We start from the raw sequence: 25164 nt of genomic DNA, 5'->3' as shown, positions 1-25164 counted from the left end.
AGAAAATGTTGACTCTTCACTTTCTCAGTCTTAGTTGTTTTAAAATTATTTTCTTCATCTTGTCATATTCTCCCAGTCGTGACCTTCCAAGGTATCCTATGCTGACTGTTGGCTGTATGGAAAGTGGTAGGGAGCTGCCCATGTTTCCCCAGCACAGTGGTACAGCTGATGAGTCTGTGTGTGATGTGGGTTATGAGGGAGAGGAGGTCAACTGTTCCACAGAGATGGAGAGGAAGAGCAGTCCCTGTTGGAAGCAGAGGTGGGAGACCATGGAAGTTGTTGGCTGAAAACATACCTCTGTTACCTATCAACCACATTGGCCACTTCAGGCAAAAGTGTCATCCCAGCAGGGTTCATAGTTACACAAAGTTTTGGTGGCAGAAATGGCCTGTTGTGACCATAGGTGGTAACCCATATGTGACATGGCTTTTTGTGATACCAGTAGAAGTAGGGTTTCACCAGTACATTGAGTTTGTGTTCTAGTTGCCAAGCACTTAGAGTGCAGGTTTGATCTAACAGAGGAAAGCAGATCTTGTGCTAGGACTGCATCAGCAGAAGACTGGAAGACAGTCAATATATCCAAGAAGTGAAAAAGAAATGCTGCCTGATCCAGTTGTTTGTTGTAAATAATATATGCAATGAATTTGATATCCATATTTGTGAATTGCCTACCAAGAGTTGGCGGGGATTTTAAAAACATCTTTGTCCACAAAATGGTGCAGACTTTCACGCCTGGTGTGTATAAATGTCTAGAACTTGAGTAGATATTGAATTCTAGTGCTGTTTTTCGTCCTACAGCAGATTCACGTTCCCTTACAAAAGGTTGTGGTGATTGCAGGTGTAGCCTCTTTTTTCTCTCTAACCATTTCTTTCTGCCTGCTGCAGCAGCTGGAATGGCGTTTAAGCCGGTGTCCTTCTCTGCCTTTCAGCACAAAGTCCAGTGGCTTCATGCCCAGCCTTTGTGGAGCTGGGCTGAAGCCACTTGCCTGGTTTATCAGGGAAGCAGCTAAAGGATACCCACCAGTTCTGCTCTGCCGAATCCCTGCGAGGGGTAGCTGCTTCATAGAGACAGGAAGAGCAATCGGTTATGTTTCTATGGCTAGACTTCCTAGAGCCCATCTGTTAATACCCTAAGCTGTGAGATCTCGCAGTGACATGGCTGAGGTGTGTGCTGCCATTCCACTTGGCTGACTCAAGTATGGGAAAGATAACAAACAATGTGGAGGAAAAAGGAGGGGAAGTGCGAAGTTATCCCACTGCTACTGCTGTTTGCTTGTGTCTTTGAATGTCCTGAGAAGTATTTAAAGGAAGTCAGCATTGTACTTTGAAAGAAAAATAGTTTCATGTTATGTTTTAATGCTTATGAGCTGTCCTTACATTTTATGAATACCCTTTCTGTTCATTTGTTTGCTCATCAACTTTCTTGTGTGAACAAAGGAAGACATTTCAAAACAGCCAGGAGAGATCTTCATGGACATATTTGTCATTAGTTATTCATGTTCTTGCCTTCTTGCTCAGAGCCTGCCAATGGATGAAAACTCACCCTCCTGAATGTTGGTGGTTAAGAAATGACAAGTGAAGCAATTCTCTTTTAATCTTTGAAGTGCTTGCACTCTGAGTGGCTGCAAATGAATGGGATTAGAGGCAGAGCTGTACTCCACGTGACAGATACGTTTTTTTAAGGAGATGATGAACAAGGACAGTTTTTAGAGAAATTTATAAGGAAAATATCAGAGGAAAAGAAATAAGCAATACATTGCTACAGTCAGGAAGGGTAGGGACAAAAAAACCAATTATATCTCCATTTCAGGTGTCCATATGTTGCTGAAAGAGCACACAAATATTAATTTGCCCACTTAACAAAATTCCTTTCCACAGCTGCAAGCTCTGGTGTCGTAATGCACAGAAGTACTTTTCTATTAATCTATCTACTACTATGAGTATGAGACAAACCTTTTGAAATAAGTTCTTCCATACAGGAAATGCTAATTAACAGATTACTATTTTAAGTTCTACGCATCTGTGATTACTGTTCTCCATGCAAACCATACTTACTGTCTTGCAGCTGCTTCAAAAAGTAGGGTATGCTTATGTTGGTACAAACGGATATTTTCTAATGTGACAATCTTAAAGATATTGTAGAGAAATTAAATTAATTCATTGTTCCCTAAATAACTTTTGCTTGCTTAGGGAATGCTTTTAAATTTTACAGTGCTTGGTTGGCTTAGTCACAGGAACATAGAAAGTAAATGTTCCTCTAAAAAATGGCTCACAACAAGTAATGCCTGCGGATTCTCTGCAGGATAGGAAATACTCAAAAATTAATCCGCTTATTTCTTGTCTTATGTGCAGAGCCTTCTAAGAACAGGAGGTAAACAGATCACCTACTATTCAAGTTGCTCTTCTCTGAATTTTTGTATGTGGCCCTGAACTATGCTTAGAATTTGTGGCTAGCTGTGATGGTAAAAGTTTGCTGGCAGAGCCCCTTAACTAAAGAGTCAGGTTGTGCCAGAAAAGCGTTCTTTGAATCTGTTCCTTAATTGAAGTAGGTAATGGAAATTTGTTCATGGAATTGGGGCATTTATAGTAGGGCTTTTGTCGCTACAGGGAACATAAATGTGGAGTGCTATAGGAATGGTACCCACCACTGGTGCTTCTAGGTCAAAAAAAAGGCATAAAGAACTTCATTGCTCATCTTATGCTCTTGAAGCCGTTTTCAAAGTGAATACGGACCCCACGTTGCACTGCCTATGCTAGATCTTTTTCACCAGTAAAGCAGTGAATTCAAAGTGATCTTTTTAACCTGGTTACAGTAGATGCTCTTGAAGTGTTTAGCCCTTGCTTAAAATACTTGGGCTTCATTCAGTACCAACTGACACAGGCTAATTTTAAAGGAGATTTAAGCAATTCAACATCTAGTCACAATAGGAACTTCAAATAGTTTAACTAGACAAAACAATTTAGGGACATTAGTACAATGTTTGGGGGTTTTTTAACAAGATTTAAAAATGAAGATGATTTGTTAAAAATGGAAACCATGTTAGAGATGAACTCAATCTTCCGACTCTCATTCATGTATCTGGGAGGGAAAGTGTCCAAGTGCTGAGAATCATAAGATTATTTTCTCCTGGGTGCTGTGCTAACCTTATCTAATTTATAGAACCTAATGAAGCAAATAAGGAGAGCAACCTTGAAAAGGTTTTGCTGGCAATGCAATCTCAAGAAAAAATCTAAAGGGAAACCTGCATAGGAACTAGGAAACGAAGATGGATCTATTAACTAGTAAATTGGTATCAATTGATCAAAATATCAGAGAACTGACACTAACACTTACAAACGAGGATGAAAAAATTGCAGTTATGGCTTCTCAGCTAGCGCTTAGAAGTGTGCTTCATGCAGTGGCTGGTATAAAATTGTTTTCTATTAATTGTGAATATTGTATAAGAATCTTAAGAAATCAGAGGTTTGAGGATTGTTGTTGAAACTGGAAAGGTCAGGTCCAATTGTGTGCACAAGTAATGAATTCAGATGAGGTTTTAGAATTTTCTCTAGAGACATTCTCTTGCAATATCATCAGCTCAGGCACAGCATTGCACAAACGCATCCCATTCCTCCTTGGCTTCAAGTGACCCACTAGGAAGTGGAGACAGTCTGCATAGCACAGAATCTCATCCGATGGTGTTGAAGTGAAATACACTCTGGATCCGAGGATCCAGGAAGAGTTCCCAAGCTTTGCTGATGCACACTTCACATCAGCCAAGGACTGATGTTTCAGGTATAAATCTGAGTTTTCTTCTATTTGTTTTGGACTCAGCTGATCCTTTCTGCCTTGTTGGGTTTGGGGACTTTATTTTCTTCAGAACTCTTGGAGAGAGTTAGTAACTGTTTTTTTAGATGTACTGAAGGGTTTCCATGTGATAGAAAGCATGTCTCAGTGTCAAGAAAAGAATGTGTTTACATATAATGGCAGTACCATAGTTATGGCTTAAATACTACTTTAATCAGTAAACTCAAAGCATAAACCGACTAGAAGCCTTTTGGAAGAGTATGTTATTTTTGCCAAATACAAGCACAGTAATCGGCATCCTCCAAGGGTGCAGGCATGGGTAACTGCTCTGTGCAGTCTGACAGTCAGCTGTGCAGTGTTAGGCGATTCTTTTCCCTTTTTCTGAACTTGGGGCTTAGCATCTGCGTCTCCGGCTATTTAGCTGCTCCACCTTGTGGACAGAGATCGTACCGTTCTGCGGAAACGTGTCTTCAGGCGAAACGAAACCAAACCGACCCCAGACCTGGCCCAAGGGCACTTTTGTAGTTATGAACACAATATGAGATGCTTCCTGCTCCCTCGTAAAATCATAAACTGGCTCGGTTGTCATTTCAGTGGGGTGGATTGTATCTGCCTTGTACATCTTCATAAATGAGTGCAGAAAATTAAAAACCCTCTAGATTTTGCTTTTTTGAGTCTGTCTTGAAACAAGGAAAAGCGTCATTTAAAGTCACTGAAATATTTGGTCTTCTAAAGCATTTAGCAATACAGCTACGACTTTGTAATTGCATGCATCTGGGCCTCAAGCACCCTCGCTGGCCAGACCCAAGAAGACGCTGGGAAGAGTTCCCGCAGTTCTCATGCTGTTCCCGAGGCTTTAGCTGCACGGTGGAGTGGTGGGTCAATGTCCTGGTTCTAGTCAGGAGGAAGGTTGATCGAAGCCAGAGGTGTTCGCTGTGTCTGCAACAGCCTCTGGGAATGTGAAAGAGCCAACTGACATCTGACATTTCCAGCACTCAAAATATTTGTTCATCCTCTGTCTGAATGAAGAAGGTGACATTTCTGAAGTGATTTCATAGTTACTGGAAAATGTGCTCGTAAAATCCTATATATTCCTGTGGGAGTCTGATTTCCATGATATATTTTGATACACTCATCCCCAAATTTATTTTTGTGACTTTGTTAGCAGTTTTGTGATAAGCGTCGTGGAGAGATTATCAGAGCTGGTTAGCTTTTGGTTAAAATTTTGTTCAATGCTGACAGGATGTGATAATGTGGTCTGGTTTTTCACATGACCAAATCTTAGTCCCCTACGAGAACGCATTAGGAAAACTGCATCCTCTGGTTGTGGGCCACTGTCGAAGTTGCAAGCTAGACCTTGCTGCTCACAGTGAGCAGGTAACTGTACTTTTGGTGTCGGTCATCTCTGTGAGGAAGCCCACTGTCACATCCATCTTTGCGGGTGGCAGGATCTGGCTCTGTTGAATACATCACATGGTTGGGGATGGATGTTCCTGGTGCTGATAGGAGGTGGTGGTTCCCTCTCTACTGCACTCCTGCTCCCCATCTCCATCTCCTTCCTACTTCCTTTGTTGCAAGAGCAGCTGCTTATGGGTAGCCTTGCCATTTAAGAAGGCCATTTATGAAATAAAAACATAGTTTCTGACCTTGATCAGAAACTGAATGTCCTGGGGCAGCTTGCTTGTGGGAAATTCCTACTCCAAAAGTAAAGGTAAAACACTGTTTCCTAAATGCTGGAATTGTTTTGTTACCTACTGCATGGTGGTATGCTACAGTGGCCAGCAGAGCCACAAGTGCAACCAGTTAAATTATATAGCAAGTACAATAGAGCATCATGTAGCAAAGTCTTTGAGTACTGCTGCAGCAATGGAGAAGGAGGTATGGAGTTATTCCTTGTGCAGACTAAATGGGGGACTGTGAAAAATAGAGTAATAGTACCAGCTCTGAAAAACAAACCCAGTGCTTTAGTGCAGTACCTAACCGTTCCTTGCTTTCACATTGGCAGGGTACGAACCGGTCTCCTCAATGCTGAATTAGTATCTGATATGTATACAATCCAGAGCAGACTATAAAAGTTGCTGATAATTATTTGGTAGGGCCAGTCTTCCATACTTTTTCATCTGCGCTTTATGGTTTCCATATGAATCTGGACACAATGCTGCAGTGCAATCTTGGATCATTTTTCATTAAAAAAAAAAAAAAAATCCACAAAAATACCCCAAACAGGATGTAGCTCTTCCTCACCTCTGCCTTACTGGCTGAACATGCACACATGGGTATATCCTTCCAATAAAGGAAGCATGATTTTGACACAGCAATTAATTTTACTGATTTCCTTTTCAGGTTTTTCAAAGAGTATATTTATAAATGGGACATGAAAGTGTTGAAAAAATCTTAACTGGTTTAACAGAAGCAGAGAAGTATTTCAAAATAAAATAGTGATTCTTCCTGGTGAGAAAACATTCAGAAACTTTGTGTTGCCTATTATCTCAATGCCAAAATTTACATGGTAAAGGAATTACGTCAGGTACTTTTTTTACTGAGAAATGACATTTGTAGTATAACAAGGTAAATATTTGCAAGTATGTGAAGGAAAATTACCAACCCAAAAAACCAAGAGAAGGAGAGGAAAGTTATCATGGCGTTTCCAGTGGTGAGCTCATGTGCGTATAGCTGTGCTGTTGCTTTACTGTGGTCCTCGGGGAGCTCCTGGCTGCACTGCGTATGTGCCCACTTCCACGTGGTGTCAAAGCAAGCTGTGGTCACAGTCCCCTCCCAGCACCTTTGCCTGTCCCTCCTCAGTGGCAGAGCAGCAAGCTCATCGGTAACTCGGTGGAGCATCTCCTATTCCTTAGTTTTTATTGAAACTGTGCTGTGTAAGGAGATACCTTCCACCCCGGTCCACCTCTGACTGCATCAGACCAAAGCAAGATGATTGTTTTGTCCTAACTGGCTCTTCTGCAGGTTCAGAATTTGCAGGAGGTGAAACGTAGCCCCAGTGTCACTGCCACCCCGAAGCATGGCGAGCCCCGGGGCGGGACAGAGTATGCTGCGCTCCTGGGATGGTAACTCAGGGGGATGCTTCCAGGCAACCTCTGAGGTGAGAGAGCTGCAGACCCCTCTGTCTGAGGGAGAGCTCACGCTGCTGAACTCAGCTGCTAAGCTTGTTGGCATTCTTTTCCACTTAGTAGAAAGGTCTGTGAGAAGCAGGAAGAGCTTTTTTTCTGCTTCTTAAATGCTTTGCTGATGGGGTAGCCCTGCTGTTAGTCATGAGTCTTAAATGTAAAAACTCTGCCTTTTTTGGAAGGCATCTTCCTTCTCTCATTGCTGTGCAAGAGCAGCCGTGGAAGACACAGGCAGGGCTTGCAATGTCTCAGAGCTGTATTAGCATTTGCCCTTATTTCTGTATGCAAATCCTGTGTATCACAGTCTCTGACAATTGCTTGCAGCATTCTGCCTCCCAGCAGTTCCCATCTAGCCACGTAGGTAGGCCAGGACCATTTTGAAACTAAAAACTGGATTTTTGATCTGTCACATCCTATAACCCTCTGTGTGTCTGTCTGTATGAGTTTTCCTGTGCTGCTAGTTGCCACGACTGGGTTATTTTTATAACGTCAAAGTGGAGCTAAAGACACCAAAAGCTGTTACCGAGACAGGCAATGCTGGCTGGGGGATTATTGGGTTGGCAAGACTTGGGAATAGAGATACTGATCTTTGATCTGTAGGATGATCTCATCTACGTGGGCCTCTGCTTCTCTTGCCAGCAACTGTTCCTATTTTCTGTTTAGACGTCTCGTTCTGTAGGACAAAGTCTGCTTTTCACTTGTGGACATTCCCGTGGGATCTCAGTTCCAGTAAGGATGCATCAATATCCCAGAAATGCAGCTAATAATTGTTGAAAACCTCCTGTTTAACATAGTGCCATGACAAAGTGAGAGGTAATAAACCCAAGTTTCCATTATTTGCAGACCAATTTGTCTTTCTTCTAATTAGTGGGAAAAAAGGAGAAAGAACTTCAGAACAGAGACAAGAAAACCATCTGAATTAATTTCCTAGAGGGGGGAAAAAAAACCTATGGAGTTACCCAGAAAAGGTCTTGGAGGTTATCTCTGAGCATTGATCATATCGAGCTTTCTGGTCAGCTCTCCCATTCCTGCTGGGCGGTGACAAACCTTTGTGTTCAGCTCTCCTTCCAGTAGCCTGTTCCCAGCTCCCCTGCTCTGCTTTCATCCTTCCAAATACAGAGGGAACTGAGGACAAATGGGGAGCCCATGCAGAAAACCTCTCAGTGCTTGCAGAGCTGCTAAACCACCTTCGAGATGATCGTTTAGCTGTTGCTCCAGCCCCACAACGTGCTGGGTGGTGCAGGAGTGGACCTGGAACACAGCTTCTCCACGGACTGAACCTCACACCTGCTCTCTCTCCTTTCTCTCATTCCTGCCTAGTGCAGCAGATGAACGTGCTGAGGAGGAAAAGAGTTATGAAAAAAGATGGATTTAATGCTATAAACAGGGAGAGGCTGGTGGGTAAATATCTTTTGCCATAGTTCTTTGACTGCAGTTATAATAGTGAGCCATGGAATTGCCAAAAAGGAATGTGAAGTGTTCAGCTTTTCTAGCTTGAGCATCCTACTTTGTGCCATTGGAGACCTCTTGGATGTTTTATATGAGAACAGGAAGAGGTAAGGAATGACACTTGCAGCTTTCAGATTGGGGAAAAGCTCACAGCAACTGGAGAATGACTTTTGGAGTAAAAACTTAATTCCAATTCAAGAAAAGGCATCCTACCACATTGTGTCCATTTCCCTTTCCCTGACTCTGCCAGTAATGTGTTTTAGGAGTTTCCTTCATGACACTATAAAAAATGATCATGGTTCCAGACACGGGTACTTTACTTGGTAGTCTGTCCTCCTCCTTCCAACCATCAGTGTTGATGTATTGCATCTGTTCTGGAAATAAGGACGTAAATACAAGCCATATTTTTGCATGAGCAATGGCGTGTGTTATTGACGACTGTTTTAGAAAATGAAAAATCTGTTTCTAATAAGCATCTTAATAGGTTTGTTATAACTCTGATGGTCTAAGAATTTAATGGGTCAAGTTTGGGGACAGAGAGGCAACAGCATCTATTAGACCATCTGACCCAGTTAGAGAGAGACGTGCTTTGGAACATGTGAGTCCATCTTGAGGCCAGTTATAACAGCAGTCAGAAATCAGATCTGCTCTTAATTTTCTTCAGGTGACTCTGATTTTTGCCTGGCCTGCTAATGGGTGGTTTTGTTTTGTTTTTCCCCCAGGAGGCTAATGAATGCTCAGCAGCTATCTTGGTCTAAAATGCAAGGGAGGACAAGTTGTCAGCAGATTTTTACCAATGGATAGGGAGGCAGGGTCAGTGTTGTGCTCTTTTGTTGTGGTTCAGCTTTTGGTAAAACCACAACGCTCTATTTAAAAGTGGATTTTAGAGCAGGAAAGTTAATGTATGTTCATTATCTCAGTGCTGTGTGTGGAAAAAAAAAATTCAAAGCAACCAAGCGAACAGTGATAAAACATGCGTCCCCATTCAGCAAATTAGGGCATTATGCAATGGATGGAGGGGTTGTATTTCAAAAGTGCCTGAAAGCTCGTCCGTTCTTTAGGGTCTCTTCTGCTCAACCTTGACTGGACAGACTTCTTATTCATGGGAGGGGATTAATTTACAGCTAGAAGACACTTTTATGCCATATCATATTGTTCTCTTTCATTATTAGGGTGACTGCTCAGAATATTTGTGTAATCAAGCTCCAATCAATATTCCCTGTTGGATATGTTAGAGAAATCAAGACAAAAACGTATTTTTGTGAATGCCTTGAGACTGTGGCTATAACAGTTGTCACTGGCTTGAAGGCATGGTAAAACTGATGTACCCTTGTTGGTATTATTAATGTTTGGAAGAAGTAAAACAAGTGATGGGAAATGAGCTCAGTCTCTGTGCAGGCAGACTTTTAAAGTAGGAGACAAAGAAGGATTTGTGGAAACAAAAAATAGGAAAGGAAATGTCGAAGGGTAAATGTTTTCTCTTACATTATCCCATGCCATGGTTGGAGTGAGAGCAGTGTAGGAGTAATAGCCTCGACAGGTATTTCTCCTGGCTTCCAAGCAAACTTCACTGACCATGATCACAACAGTGTCTCCAATGAAAACCAGTCTGGATTTAAACCAGGGAAGTTTGGTTACAGTGTTCAGGCTTGTGTTACCCAATGTTACTCTGAATTGCTCTAAGACTTTACTGTACTGATATAGACGATACTTGGACAAATTATCTGTCAAATCTAAAAGATGCGATTCATACAATGAAGGCATATTTCTGTCAATTTTTAACTTACAAAATTAGTTTGCAAAAGACCTTTCAAATAACCCTGGGGAGGATGGGAAACTGCCTAACTCATTGATCCAGCACTTCAGGGCTGTAGCCAGCCACAGTCAGTTTTGCCACAATTAGTTTAAAAAAAAAAAAAAAGTGACAGGCTGTTTTTCTTTGAAATAGATAAATTAAAGAGGCATATTTGATTTTGACAACATTTTCAGTTGGAAGTTGTTTACTGTGTAAACCAGACATTTCGGGATACCTATGAGTCTGTAGAGCTATTGTAACTCCTATAGCGAGATAAATCAGAGGGTTACAGACAGCTGGTGGCCTGACTCTGTTGTATGTACAGCTAACTCACAGAGCCATGTGAGGCAGCAGTTCCCATCGTGTCTGTCTTTTCTCGGGAAGTGAAGATGGTGTTCCCAGAAATGCTGAAAATTGGCTGCAGCCTGTTGTCTGGAGCCTGAGATACCCCGCTGGAAACAAAAAGCAACATTAAATTCTGTCTTTGTTAAATGCCCACAAGGTGGCACTTGTAATCTTTTTACCTCTCTGAGGTCTAAATTTTTATACTTGCAGCAAAACTAAGAAATAATTTTAGAGGTTTTGAAACTTTTCTTAAACAGTAAGGTAACTGTGCTTTCATGGCATGGGCATTTTCCACCCCTCCATTAAACTACCATCAAGAAAAAGAGGACAACAGCTGTGTTTTGCTTGTTATCATTGCACATGTGAAAATTCCAGCTTAAAATTTTAATTTTTTTTGTTATAAAGGATTTTTAAAATTTTTATTTGTCATAATTCGTGTAGTCAGATGCCACTATTTATCTGGCAAAGAGGAAGAAAAATGAGTACTTGCTTCGCTTGCTTTGGTTAAATGAAAATCTAGAAACAGATCATTTGCAGCCTAGTCTAATCACTTAGAAGATGAATTCATTTAACAGCAGCAGTGCCTGTGATAGGCAAAATATTACTCATTAAAATTTTCTCATCATTCATAAAGAGGCAGTAATAGTAGACCTGCTAATAAAAGGCATTGAACTCTAGCTGTTTTCAGTGGGTCTCTCATTCAACCCCATTAGAAGCATTCCCACAGAATTTATTGTTGCCAGATCAGATGTTTGTAGAAACCAGGATGGTAGTGTGATCTTTTTTCTCTCTCCCCCTCAAGACTGATGCAATTATGCAGAGCATGCCCTTCTTTAAGCCCCTTCACTTTTGCTGGGAGTGCTTTCTTGTCTGCCACTTGGTCACATCAGAGAAATGGCAGTAGCCCTTGTAGCTTTCTGGGGCATTGTTCATACTAGGTTTCTCTTAACTATTTTTACTCCAGTAATAACTAGAAACCTAATTGTACTTGTTTGGAGTGGTATAAGCAAAACCATGTGAGGACAAAAGAACAGAGAAAAGTAAGTTTTGTCCCATTAAAAAATTCCTGGGACACAATGTGTGTGATGTAGTGCCATCTTGCAGCCAAAGGGATGCTTTTGTTATCTGTGCCTGTTTTCACTGGTTTGTATCTTTCCCTTAGATTGTATTGTACTCTTTTTCTCCTCCCAGATGGGAATGCCTTTGGAAAATGTGAAGAAAATACATTCTGCTGTTTTCATTTTCTTGCTTAAATAACTCAAATACAGTTTAATTTCAAAAGTCCAAAGCTGCCTAGGTGCATGGGTTTTTATGGGCATTGAGGAGTGTTGCAACCTGCACCAAAGGTCAAGGCAACTGAGTAAAACTTTGTGTAGGGAGAGCTGTTGCTGGTGTGACTGTGCCTTCTGCCCCGCAGGCTTGGGCATGTCCCTGTAGATGGATGGTTTTAGCGGTGGAGTGACTTAACTTGCGTGCCAGCTTCTCCAGGGCCAGCCTGGAAACAGTTGGGTGTGGTTGAGCTGGCTACCTGTAACCTCTGCCTGCCAGTTGCTGTCCCCTGGCAGGAGGTGAACTACGTAGGCGATAGCTCCTCTTTCGACCTAGAGGCCATTTGTCTCTGGGATCAGACTGGGCTGTAGTTTAACCCTTAGCAGCTGCCCCACTCCAGCTCCCCACCGGCGTGGGTTGTGTCAGCAGCACGGCAGGCTCGGAGCAGGGGATCCTCTGCTGGGAGGCTTAGCAGTCCGCATGCAGCCGGGATGCGTGCCGAGCTGTCACATCTGCCTGTATGTTAAAGCGGACGCCTGTCTGGCATCTTTTCTCCACCTGAAGAAGGTGGAGAAAATAGATGGTTTATTTGGAAGCTTTTGCACTGAAGCTTCTTACAGTAATGGTGTCTGCCTGCCTGAGGAAGAGCCTTGACATGTCTAAAAGTTTTCAAAACTTCTTTCTTTTTCTTAATTCAAAGGAAATCGTGTAAAAGGATAACACTAAATTAGCATCAAAGACTCAATAACAGTCTAGAAGTATCAGTCATTGTTGCTGAGTGTCATACAGTATATTGTATATTTGGGAACTGTGAGAAAGTGTGGTGCTCGCTGGGGTGTTCTCAGCCCTGCAGGGATCTTCCCATAAACAAAGGAAATCTGTGACGCCCTAGTTGTGAAACCCTGCATGTTTTCCACATGGGCCCAGGCCATGCGTGCCAGCAGGTTCTTGTCATTAATGTCCTTGTTTTTAGGGACTAATAGAGAAACATTACTTTTGGATTAACGTTATTTATTGAGTCACTTTTAAACCCCAACATTTTTTGTAAAGTAACAGTATAATAGTTTTTATTTAAGAGAGAGGGAATATACCAAAAAGTTGCCTGAGATATCTTAAAAAGAGTGGTATACGCCTGTGCGAGGTATTTTGGTCAGAAATAATGTTATCCCTGTGCTATGGAGAGATGAAGACAGGACAAGACTGAGCCAGAGGATCATTTCCCTTTTTATATTCATGTGGAGGAACCAAATGCTGAAGAAGTGTTTGTTCCTAAGAAAATATTTCATGCAAGGCAAGAAAGGTTGACAACGGCTTTCTCTCTTGTTTACTGAGCACCGGCTGAAATTAATTTCTCAGCAGCCTTTGGCGGCAGTATGCGTGGTACCCTGCTTGCCAGGGCAGGGATGGGTTGGTTTCTGCAGGACCTCGTGTGACGGGCAGGTAGCCACCCACGGCGCTTCTTGCTCTTTGCATCAAGACTCTGCCTCTGCCTGCCACCCCATTATAGACCATCATTTAACTTACTGGCTGCTCATAGCGGAGGCATAGCAGAGGGGTGGAGAGAGGCTTTGTGGAAAAAAAAATGTGGATCCCAAGGTCTCGTCTAGGAGTGACAAAGGACCTTTGGTGTGTGCCCTTCCTTCTTCAGTACACATGCAATGAACAGGAATATTTTGGCTGTTCTCTGCACCGTCCGCCTTGCTGCCCCCTCTCCGGGAGGCCCTGCCATTGCCTTCCCTTCCGCCTGCTGCCGGGAGCGCAGGGACTTCTGCAAAATGCTTCTAGTGCTGCTGGGTGCTGCCACAGCCAGCGATCAGCTTCTCGTATTTACCCTGAAACCATAGTATTGTAGCCCATCTGTTTTACTACCGCTGCCTAGGGCTGTGGCTGTATTCATCCTTTAATTACTTTAATGCTCTTTGAGTTTTATTTTGGTTGGAGTGCATAAAAGCCCTAACTGCTAGGGCCTGCTTGGCTGCTGCTTAAAATGTTTCGTGATGGCTTGAGCTTAGTTTCTGAAATGTTGTTGGCACTCGTACTCTGAAAAACAGAGATGAAATGACATTTTTCTGTTCAACTGTGCTGGTTTTGTGGCTTGAGAATCTCACCAGCAAATAAATTATGGCTTTATTTCTGTAAGTTGAGTGATTTTATGTGCATCCTTTGGGCATAGAGAAGGTGCTAACAAGCAAGATTTTGAGGCTGAGGAAGAATTTTCTAGAAGTTGTTTTTTGAGCACAAAAAGGAGTCTGTTGTATGGGTGAGCAAATGGCCATGTCTGCTGGTCATGCATCTTTCTAGGAGTTAAACTTTGACACATACTGCTGCCAAACAAAGCGAGATTAGCATCTTAAAACACATGTTAACGCTTACTGGTTAGTGCCTAGGCCGTAGCTTACAGAAGAATATTTTATACTTTCTTGCATCTTTTCATATTTATGACTTGCAGCATTCCTTGGTCATAGATTGGTTCAGAAAACATGAAATTGGATTTTCTTCTCCTAATCATGTTGATGTTTGGTCCACATGGCTAAGAACTGGCCTCTTCCACCAGGTTCACCACCTGAGGCCTCACCTGTGCTCAATAGGGATATTGCCAAATAAAATCAAAGTTTGGGGCAAGATAGCTTGTGTCAGCAAATAGCTGATTATTTCCTCCCACACAGCCTTAAACTAATCTCCAGCATGATGTTACAGATCACCATGCTGCAGGGAATGACATACAGTAAAAGAAAAATAAAACTGAATTCTCTACAGGAAACCTCACAGTAAGTCCTAAATTGCTTTATGGGGTTACCATGCGTAGTTAAGCTGCTGCTGCTCTACCCTAGAGCTGGCTGATCTTCAGTGGGGAGAGAGAAAGAACCGTTTCAAGCAGAGGTAAACATTTTTATTCTTTCTATAAAAGGAATACACAGAGACAAGCAGTCTAAACAGTTTGAGGCAATAGTAACAGTTTTCATATCTGCAGTTAAAATGTACACTCTGAAAATACTAAAGTTGTCCAGATTTATGTAAGGGATAAAATGGAAATGGGTAAAAAAGAAGGAAAATAACGAAGGGAAATGCTACATTGTAATGTCACAATTAGTCACATTTGTGTTTATGGAAAAATCTGAGATGCTGTCATAGCATTTGTGTCTGTATCTGAACTTCTCCTCAATGGCTGTATGATTTTCTATTGGCAGAAGCCCTTTTCTGTGCAAGCGTATATTTCTGATGATCACTTTGTGCTTTTCACTTCTTAATTGCAGATGGTTCATGCCCAAAACGCATAGTTTCCTTTTTCTTTCATTAATTTGTGTGCTTAAAGGAGGGCACGCTGAGCCCAGAAAGCAACGCTCCTGCCCCACTGTGACATTTCTGCCTGTAAAGGGGCTGTCACCAGAACTTGCCTGTTGTGCTGTTCTGGGCTTTTCTGCCTCTGTTTTCTCTGTATTTAGGCAAATTTCAAGGAAGCCTTGAGTAGAGATGAGATGGCTTGAGAATGAGATGCTGAGCAGATAGAGTGGGCTGGGTAGGTGAGTCCTAGCAGGACAGCAGTGGAGAGCAAACCAAAGTGTTGCTCAAGGATGAGGGCAGAGGTCTTGTGTGCAGATGAAGATTGCTAAGGCTGGGGGAAGGCAAAGTCCTGGAAAAGAGAGGAGAGTGTGTTTGGGAAGAAAGAAGATGATGGCAAGAAAGTGCTGAGAATTTTTTAAGAAATAGTTAGGGATCACTCCTGTCCTTGCCCATTGGAGAGAGAGAGCGAGCTGGGCTGACAAACCCTCGCCCTTGGAGAAGCAGAGGGACACATAACCTGTCACTTAGGGTATGTAAGAAATGTAGGTCCATGCCTGAATTAGAGGCGCCAGCTGTTACAGGTCTCCAATGAGATGCTTGCTTCAAAGATGAGTTTGATTTTGCTGTGGGTTCAAGAGCAAAAACTGAGTCCACAGGGTAAAGGACTGTAAATATATTCTCATGTGTCCTGCAGCATTGTTTCCCCCCCACCCCTTAACCTTGCCTATAGCTTTGGGTCTCAGTGGGATTTCAAGTGATGAATCAGTTTAAGATATTCTTACTCTTTTCTTTACACATACATACATATTTATACTATGACAGGTTTATTTAGGAGCTTGAAAGTCCAGATTTTGGGCAGACAGCTGTTTCTTTTCTGATCTATTCCAGGCTGGAAAATTATTAGATATCAGTATGGATTCAGGGTAGAGAATTTGAAGAAGTCCCATTATATTATGTAAAAATAAAATCTTATACATATACCCTTCAAATCAGACCAAAATTCTGAAGAATTAAAAAAACTGTCATTGCTTGGGATAATGGGAAATGGTCAAACATTTTCAGTTTTAAAGGTTAGGGAGACTATTCAGCACCAGCATCTGTCAGCTTGAAACTGGTCTCAGTTTGAAATTGCAATTTATGTACATGGACAGTGTGCCTGATCTAAAATGTCCTTGCTGATGAGAGTGTCCTCATGCTGGCAAAAGTCTCACCAATGCTGGTAGGATCACATCTGGACAGAGCTGGTAGCATCAGTTTATGCATTTATGTTTTCTGTAGTGCTCTAGAGCTTTGGAGAAAAGCAGCTTTAAGTTGAATTGCATCTCACTTAAGGCAGAAAATACAGTTAAGATAAAACATGATGCACAGCTTGTAGAAAACAATTTTATTTTATCATGGAAACATTTAGCAGAGCTGAGATACAGTGCTGATGGGAGCTGTAGAAAATCTGAGAACTGACAGCGTAGAGTTTATTGCGTTAATTAGAAAGTGGCGCAGCGTTAGTGAGAAAATGTATTTTGGGTTCAGCATTTTCTGTGCGTTTTTTATCATGCCTTAAAGTGCTTTTCGGGTACTTTGGATGCCTAATTGGAGATGCCATACATGGAAGCCTGCACTATCTTAAAATCAAGCCCTTTTCCTAATAACACATTTCAAAATACTGATGATGTGTTAAATGGGACTACATTGATGAATCTTTAAAAAACGGGTACCTAACAGATGGGTCTGATATTTATTCTTATTCTGTTTTATCTTGGTGTAGTGGGGTGGTTTTAGTAATAGAGACATTCTTGCACAGAAACAAACACTACAGACCCTCTGCTTCACCATTGTTACTGCTCTGTACTTGCTGCTACAGTATTTTATATCAGATACCTTTTTTAAAAAATTTTTTTTAAGTCACAATAGAAATGACCTTTTGTTTTTTCATTACCTCATGCAGGATGGCCAGAGGGTATTCGCACACTGTAAAGGCAGTAAAGCTCACCGACAGATTTTTCTAACAAAATCCTTGTGCACAGCTGCATAACATAAATCATTCCTTCCAATTTCTGAATGTTAAATGTTTGTTGTATGAAAGTTACTGCTGTTCTTGCCTGACTTTAACAAGGTTTGGGGTTTTTTGTTTGGCACAAATATTGTTGCTTTTCAGTTTTATAATCATGCTGCCCTTAGTTGTAACAATTATACGGCTTGAGTGCGAGCAAGTATAAGTTAGACTGCCAAGATATTTGTATTTTCATAACAGTCAGCTCATATTTTACAAATACAGTGTGTGTTTTCCTTTACTTAAATTATTTATTTGTAAATCCAACTGATGCGTATATTGCCAGAAAAAGACTATAGGAAAAGAAAATTCAGCTAGTGGGGTAAGAATCGTCTTCTGGGACTAAACCCATTATTTTTACTTACAAGTTTTGCCCTTTTTCCATGTGACATTGCAGCGCTAAGGGATCACATTACAATGCTTCTGGAATGAATCGACTTGCACTGCCTTAATTAAAGGTATCAAAGTAGGAATGAATAACCATGGCTGCATCTGTGGCTGCTGGCTTTCTTTCACTGCCGTAGCATAGCGCAGGCCACTGAAGGTCCCTGTGCAGTTGCGAGGTGCTCTGCCTGATCCCCAGGATGCGGTAGCGCATCCGCAGGACTGTCCAAAGATCAAAAGCCATCATATTCTGGGGGATGGCAGTTTGACTAAGTGCTGCCTTAATAATAAAGTCATAATGAATTGTATTTATAAAACCCACTGCCACCGAGGTAGTCCATAAGGACTGCACCCTCTTCAGCGTAGCACTAAAATACAGGGTAAAAAATTGAGCAAAATGGTAGCTCAGGCAGGGCAGAGAGAGTGCTGAGTGAGTCCGGGGAGGGTCTGGGCAAGTCTGTGGCAATTAAACTGGAAAATATCTCATTCCACTAAGCTCTAAATTAGACATATTTTGACATGACTGTAGGTGGGAGAGATGGACTAAAGCAAATATCTGAAGAAGGCAGATTGCTTATCCTAAGGGGAGGCAAAACAAAATCCTTTCCCAGCTTCAGGCTCCGTTTTGGAGGCCTTAAGGACTCTCAAGCGGAGATGCCACTCAGGCCAAAATTCAAGCAACAGGTTCCCAGATTGCTTGATAAAAAATAGAAATTAGGGGTTTGTTGGATGCAGCAGGTAGTTCCAGTGAGCAAACAATTGCAAACAGAGCTCAGAAATGAATGCTGCAGTGAGAAGAGGCTTCAAACAGCAAGGCTGGCTGGGTGGTTGTCTCGGCTTGTGACCCTGTGGTGTAATGAGTGCTGAGTAACTCCCACCAGCTCCCAGGCAGGTAAGCACAGCATCTTGCAGAAAGCCTCGGGTCCTTGTAGCATCAGAACTGAAGCTGGTCAGAGTGGTAAAACAGTGGATCAGAGACGAAGTTTGCAACAGAACCCTGAGCTCAAAATGTCAGATCAGTTGTCAGCAAGTCATGAGGGAGACGGGACTTAGAATACACTGGGATTCTTTTTTTTCTTTTTTTTGAGAATTAAAATTTGGGATTAGAAATATACTAGTACTTTTAATACATACTGACTGCTTCCAAGTAGAGCTTGTACTCAGTATGAAAAAAACCCCTCCTTTTTTGCAAAATATTTCATAGTATTTACATACTCTGATTTTATTTGAGGAGTTGTTAATTGCTCTCCAGAAGAGGAAAAAGCTAATGGCAGGAATAAATTGAATGAAAACTGATTTATCGGAGTATAAATTGAGATTAAGAAATCTTTCTGGTGTAATTTAAAAGGGAACTTATGGATATATCCATAGTAAAATAATATGCATATATATCCCCCCCCCCCCAGTATTTTGGCTTCTGATCTACCTTTTCATATTTTCATTTTAAGTAAAGAGGGGGAACTTTTAACAGGTTGTTCTATACTCCGATAGTAAAAAATAATTTCAGAACCTAGGTGCAATATTTATTTTAATAAATCTGCAAGTGCTTTGCAGGGTTATTTCTGTGTTAAAATGTTTCCAACACAGCATTAAGATTTGTCATTTTTCTTTCAGATACTGATGAATACAGACCACCTGTCTGGAAATCTTACTGTAAGTATCTCAACGTATTTTTTATTTATTTTTTTCCCCCAAGTCAGAGCTGAAAAAGTTTAAGTTGGGTGCTTTAAAAGACTCATTTTTCTTTTCATCAGAATGTGAGCTTAAGAAACATCAAGGGGTTCGTTACTATTTAGAGATAGGTGCAGTTGTTTATCCTCAAGGAAAGGTGAGTGCGGATTATTTGGAGGAGTATTCTCTGCACCTTACTAACATAAGTGGTCCCACTCCTGTGTGGGTCTGGCTTATATTGTTTTGGCTGCCTAGACTGGAGCTTCCATAAACTCCATTCATGCCTTAAAGTTGGTATCACTTGCAAACTTTTAGTACTCCTGTGCTCTAGTACTTTGCATCACTGGAGTTGAGACTTGAGATGATTAGAAAAACTCAAAATAAATAGTTTTCCCCCAGAATTTGCTGATGTAGTAAAACGAGAGCATTTGTTTGGCCTGGTGTGACAAATCACAAGCAGGTTTTTTGAAGCCCTGACCAGAAGACCAATCTGCCTGCCTGGGCTCTGCAGCTCTTCGATGTGTGTGCCCTAGCTCAGAGGAAGCTGGCCTTGCAGGCTGCCTTAGGTGTGCAGGGCAGTAGTCCAGGCACGTTGCCCTGAGATCAGAGCACCACTCCCTTGGGAATTTCACAACTTGCTGGCTTTCATTCCTAATTAAAAAAAACAAAACAAAACCAAAACAAAAAACCAAACACACACCCCCAAAACAAAACAACAAAAAAAACCCAAAAACCACAGCAAACAAACAAATTTTTAAATACAAAAAACATCCATGTAAAGGAATAACCTGTTGTTTGGAAGCATTGATGGAGGTTCAGGGAGATTGAAGAGAACACAAGACAAATGGCACTATAGCAAAGCATCATAGCTTCCCACAGTGTCTCACCCCTAAATTCTAGTTCTTTGTAAATAGAAAAGCTAAGGTGCGAGACATTTTGAGACTTGAGGATCCACAGCAAGAAAGAAGAGTCTTCTGTTAAAAGCAGATTTTGAAAGCAGAATGTTTGTGTGTTTAACACACTTAACAGTTTAGGGATGTCAAACCTACATTTGCATTTTCTTTTGTATATATTCCCAAGGCTTGGTGTCTTCAGGCTGGCTAAAGGGACTTGCTCAAGCAACAATTCACATTATGAAAATGTTGCTCTCTAAATGTTGGGGAGATTTAGCACCTGAGAAAATGTAGTTATTTCAGAAAGTTTTCCATCCTGCAGTGGGAGATTCTTTACAATCGGAGATTTTAGGTTGGTCTTAAAGGCTTGGTGAAAACCAGGGTTAAAAAAGAGAGTAAGTGTAAGAGAGCAGATTAAAGTATTTTTGTCAGCTAAAGTATATATAGTAGAATTAAATGAGCACTAGAAAAACAGCTTTTCTGTCACCTAGACCAGTATTCTGTTAATGGCTCACAGAGGTCAGTTGTTTCTATTCTGTCCCTGCCATTGCCAACCTGATGCATTCAAAAATCACAGTTAGGCCTTAAAACTCCTAAATCGGCCTTAAAACGCATAAATCAGCCTTGTTGTTTGGGTTTGATTTCCAATTTTTGAGTTGTTAAAGTGATCATGAGTTACATAGTCAAGATATTCTATGCAATATGAGCATTAGATTACTTCTGTAAATTAGAACATGTCTCATAAGAAATTTCAAAGAGCTTAGGCTGTAAGTAAATAGTCAGATATTGTGAAATTTGTACTAAAAATTATGGCATATCCCTTAACAGTCTAGGAATGTCAGGGTCTCTTAAAATACAGTTATATTAATTGAAGAAAATAGAAAGGCAACAAGTCTAAAAAAAGGCTGAAGACTTTTAATTTGTCAATCTTCAGTCTTTTCTTTAGATCATAAAATCGTAGAATCATAGAATCATATAGGTTGAAAAAGACCTTTAAGATCATCGAGTCCAACCGTTAACCTAACACTGCCAAGTCCACCACTAAACCATGTCCCTAAGCACCACATCTACATCTCTCTTAAATACCCCAAGGGATGGTGACTCAACCACTTCCCTGGGCAGCCTGTTCCAATGCTTGACAACCCTTTCAGTGAAGAAATTTTTCCTAATATCCAATCTAAACCTCCCCTGGTGCAACTTGAGACCATTTCCTCTTGTCCTATGGCTTGTTACTTGGGAGAAGAGACTGACACCCACCTCGCTACACCCTCCTTTCAGGTAGTTGTAGAGAGCAATAAGGTCTCCCCTCAGCCTCCTTCTCTCCAGGCTAAACAACCCCAGTTCCCTCAGCCGCTCCTCATCAGACTTCTGCTCTAGACCCTTCCCCAGCTTCGTTGCCCTTCTCTCGACACGCTCCAGCACCTCAATGTCTCTCTTGTAGTGAGGGGCCCAAAACTGAACACAGTATTCGAGGTGTGGCCTCACCAGTGCTGAGTACTGGGGACAATCACTTCCCTAGTCCTGCTGGCCACACTGTTTCTGATATAAGCCAGGATGCCATTGGCCTTCTTGGCCACCTGGGCACACTGCTGGCTCATATTCAGCTGGTTATTGACCAACACCCCCAGGTCCTTTTCCACTGGGCAGCTTTCCAGCCACTCTTCCCCAAGCCTGTCACGTTGCATGGGGTGGTTGTGACCCAAGTGCAGGACCCAGCACTGAGCCTTGTGGAACCTCATACAGTTGGCCTCGGCTCATCGATCCAGCCTGTCCAGGTCCCTCTGTAGAGCCTTCCTACTCTCAAGCAGATGGATGACTTTGAATGGTTTTTAATAATTGCCAACATATGCAATTGCTGTCATGTAATTGAGACGGCTGGGACCTCAGTCTGTGAACCTGGTGGCAAAGCCTGTCTGTGCCTTTTGAATCACCATTTATTATGCCAGTAGCTTGTCATATGCCAAGTCAGCCAATTACTATTAAAGAATTTGCACACAGAATTATCTGAACAAGGTTTTTTCTTGCAGTGGGAGGCTACAAGATAAAACTGAGACACTTTGCTCCTTGGTATTAAACATCATTAGTCATGATTGCAATACTTGTTACCAAGATCTGTGTATTTTGCTCCCGGTTGTAAGCAATAACAGTGAATCACACCTCTGTACCTTCTGTGAACATAGGGAACACTGCCTCTTTGTTCGGTTTATTCCATGCCATAATCTATAACGGGGGGGTCCAAACCCTCTAATACCAAATCTTCATTGGCAGCTTGCCAGGAGCTGAAGGCTTGGGTGCGTGCAAATATATGTGCACCCACTACACCATCATGGTTCGCCATGGTGAGCTCTTCCCATGGTTCAGAATTAAGCGCAGAGTCATGGGGTTTGATTATATTTCTGTCTCATGATGGATGAAGAGGAATGTCTTGTTTGACTTCTTTGGCAATAATTACAGCAAGGAAACTGGTGTTGAACAGTTTGAATTGCACACATCAATTAGAGGAGGAGGAATAGGCATCCTGTTTTGTAACTTAACTAGTCTACCTGCTGTGCTTCTGACTGGAAGAAGAGAAAGGTACTGCCTTTGGAGAAGAGGGATTTCCTTCCAGAAAATCTTTTCAGCATGGCTTGAAGTAAGGTGGGAAACAGTTATTTTTTTAGCCAATTTCTGTGGATCATGCTGATTGTGAGTCTCCACTGCTCTTCTGTGAAATTCAGAGAAATCCGTATTTGCTCTGTGATTTTTATTTTTTTTTCCTTTGAACTTGACTCTACAGTTCTCAGAATTAGATATGGACAAGGCCCAGTGCCATCAAATACGACTTTTACAATAGAAGCTAGGGATCCTGTGTGCTGGCAAAATAAATGGTCATGCTATGCTTGAAATTAAAATTACTGTTTTCTATACTAGTGTGCTGTTCTTCATCACTTGAAAAAATCATTTTTGTAATACCAATACAGAATGGTAAGGATTGGTTTTAGTAACATCAGAAAAAAAATTAGGTTTTTTTGTTTGGAACAAAAGGAGTGAATTTGTCCAGTTTATTTTATGATTGCCATATAATTGGGTATCTTGCCATTTTCTCCATTCCCATGTAACTTAGCACATAAATACAGCATTTGTCAGTGGAAAGGACTTGTGATCAAATGAGAAGTGTAATGAAGTAAAATCTTATTGGTTAAATCAATCAATCTTATTACCTGAAGCAGGTGACAGCACATGTTATTAGACCTTGGTGTTAGTACTAATGACTGAAACATAATTTAATTTTAAAATATTACAATTCCAAATGTCCATTTTGTCAGTTCTAGAGTACCACTCAAATGCTAACTTAGTGTTGACAGCCTCATTTGAAGGTGACTTGCCAAACCAAACGCTTTTTGGGATAGAAGTTGAAAGTCACTCCTTTGGTATTATATTAGAAAGTCTGCACATTAGTACCATTAAATTTACAACTGGCTCCTAAGATTTATTCTGGCTTGATGAGGCTTATTTAAAAAAAAAAAAGAGGGGGGGGGGGGGGAGGGAAGATACTACTAAGTGTATGTCATAATTTGGGCCTTAACTGTTTTACTCTGCTACTCAACTCCTGATGTCTTAAGGCTTTTGCATTTGCAGATCTATTTTCTCTTTGTTCAGAAAGGTCATCACTGAGCAGTGGCAAAAGCAGAGAGTTTGATTCTGCAAGGTTCTGAATGATTCTTGTGAAGTTGTGACGTATTTCAGGTGACTGAGCGTGTGCCCAGCACAGTAGGATGGGACTCCATCTGCTTACTGAAGAAAGTCTGACAGCAGCCTGATTTGACATATAATAAAATTTAATTTGCATTTATCATGATTCCTTTTCTGATCTGCTTGATGGACACTTGACTGGTGTCACCTAGTTACTCCCTAGTACTCGATCAATTAATTGTAAAGATAATCAATAATCCCATTTTGGCTAGCAACATTCTTTTTTCTGACCACTTGTAAGTAATTTTTGATATATGTATCCTTGCATTAAATGTTGCAGAGTCGTCTTTATTTAAACAGCAATATTTAATGTTAAAATGCCTAACTTATACAATGATTCTGTATTAATCAGAATTTAACTTCTGCCTTCTCCTAGTGTATCAGCTGCAACAGGAAGCTCCCCATCCTAGAAGGATAACCTGCACTCGTGAGGTGGGTGTTATAAAGGTTCAGTTTTACAGAGTCCAGTAATTCCAAGTCTATACTTAATGGTGTCCAACCCAAACAGCGGTTCCTTGGGATGCTTGGTGCTGTTATTAGAGTAAGTAGCCTTGGGGGCCCTGGTACCTGGAAATGCATTTGCTCTAAAAATTGAATTAAAAAGCATTTTGAGTATGACGTGTATACCTGAGAATCATTTACTGATTTTTGATTCTTAGATACACAGAAACATGCCTTTTCTCCTCCCTTTTAGGGTCAGAAATTCACAGAAGCAAGAGCAGAGCTGTACAGGGGAACTATGCACCTGTTTATACACACATAGCTGCTAGATGCATGCAATAAATCAACAGAAGGAAGACTGAAACCTCCCCTGGTGCTGTTATTTGAGTCGTAGTACTTAAGACTCATTAATACTAGTAGCTAAAGTATGCAGAGCCACATATTTTAAGGATCCAAACAGTAACAGCGGGATCCTGTTGATATACAGTGATACAGAAGCACCTGCTCATGGAGTCAGTTGTTGAGGCAGACCCCAGATTTCTAGTGTGCCCGAAGCTGCCATCCAGCAGAGCAGCACCTCTCCAGAGCTGTGGTGTGCTGGAGGGTTTAACTGACACCAAACATCCATGCCAGCAAGATTTTACTCATAACTGCATCTGTCTTGCAGCTTCAGTTAGGAACCTGGGAAACATTAATTTCAATTTCAAAAATGCTGAAATGTTAGGCTTGACTTGTTAAGCAGTGTTACAAAACACAGCTCTTGCTGAATAACCACTGCAAGTTATTACATTGCTGCAATAAAACTTAAGCATTTTCATCATGTGCCAAGGGAACGGAAATTAATCTTTGAAATATGTTAGCCACTTTGACGTAGTATTAGATACAGAGGAACATAGCACTGTCAGGAACATCAATAGCTTACCGTCTAGATCACAAGGAGGATT

General features: G+C 41.3%; 1 protein-coding gene across 5 annotated transcripts in view; it reads left to right on the top strand.

Annotated features, from left to right (window-relative positions):
* CHN1 (chimerin 1) overlaps nucleotides 1-25164 on the top strand; it is a 105904-nt gene that overhangs the window by 3687 nt on the left and 77053 nt on the right. For 3 of the 5 annotated variants that reach the window (XM_072874894.1, XM_072874893.1, XM_072874897.1), the window contains 2 exons: nucleotides 19098-19136; nucleotides 24156-24211. In XM_072874894.1, coding sequence (XP_072730995.1) covers nucleotides 19098-19136; nucleotides 24156-24211 — 95 coding nt within the window. Of the gene's footprint in view, nucleotides 1-7165; nucleotides 7274-19097; nucleotides 19137-24155; nucleotides 24212-25164 lie in introns of those variants that run through there. The other 2 variants (XM_072874895.1, XM_072874896.1) reach the window with 2 other exon arrangements.

This window comes from Ciconia boyciana, chromosome 10, assembly GCF_034638445.1.
Source record: "Ciconia boyciana chromosome 10, ASM3463844v1, whole genome shotgun sequence".
NCBI classification, from domain to species: domain Eukaryota; kingdom Metazoa; phylum Chordata; class Aves; order Ciconiiformes; family Ciconiidae; genus Ciconia; species Ciconia boyciana.
The sequence above is the reverse complement of the archived record's forward strand: the minus strand, read 5'-3'. Positions and strand labels throughout refer to the sequence as shown.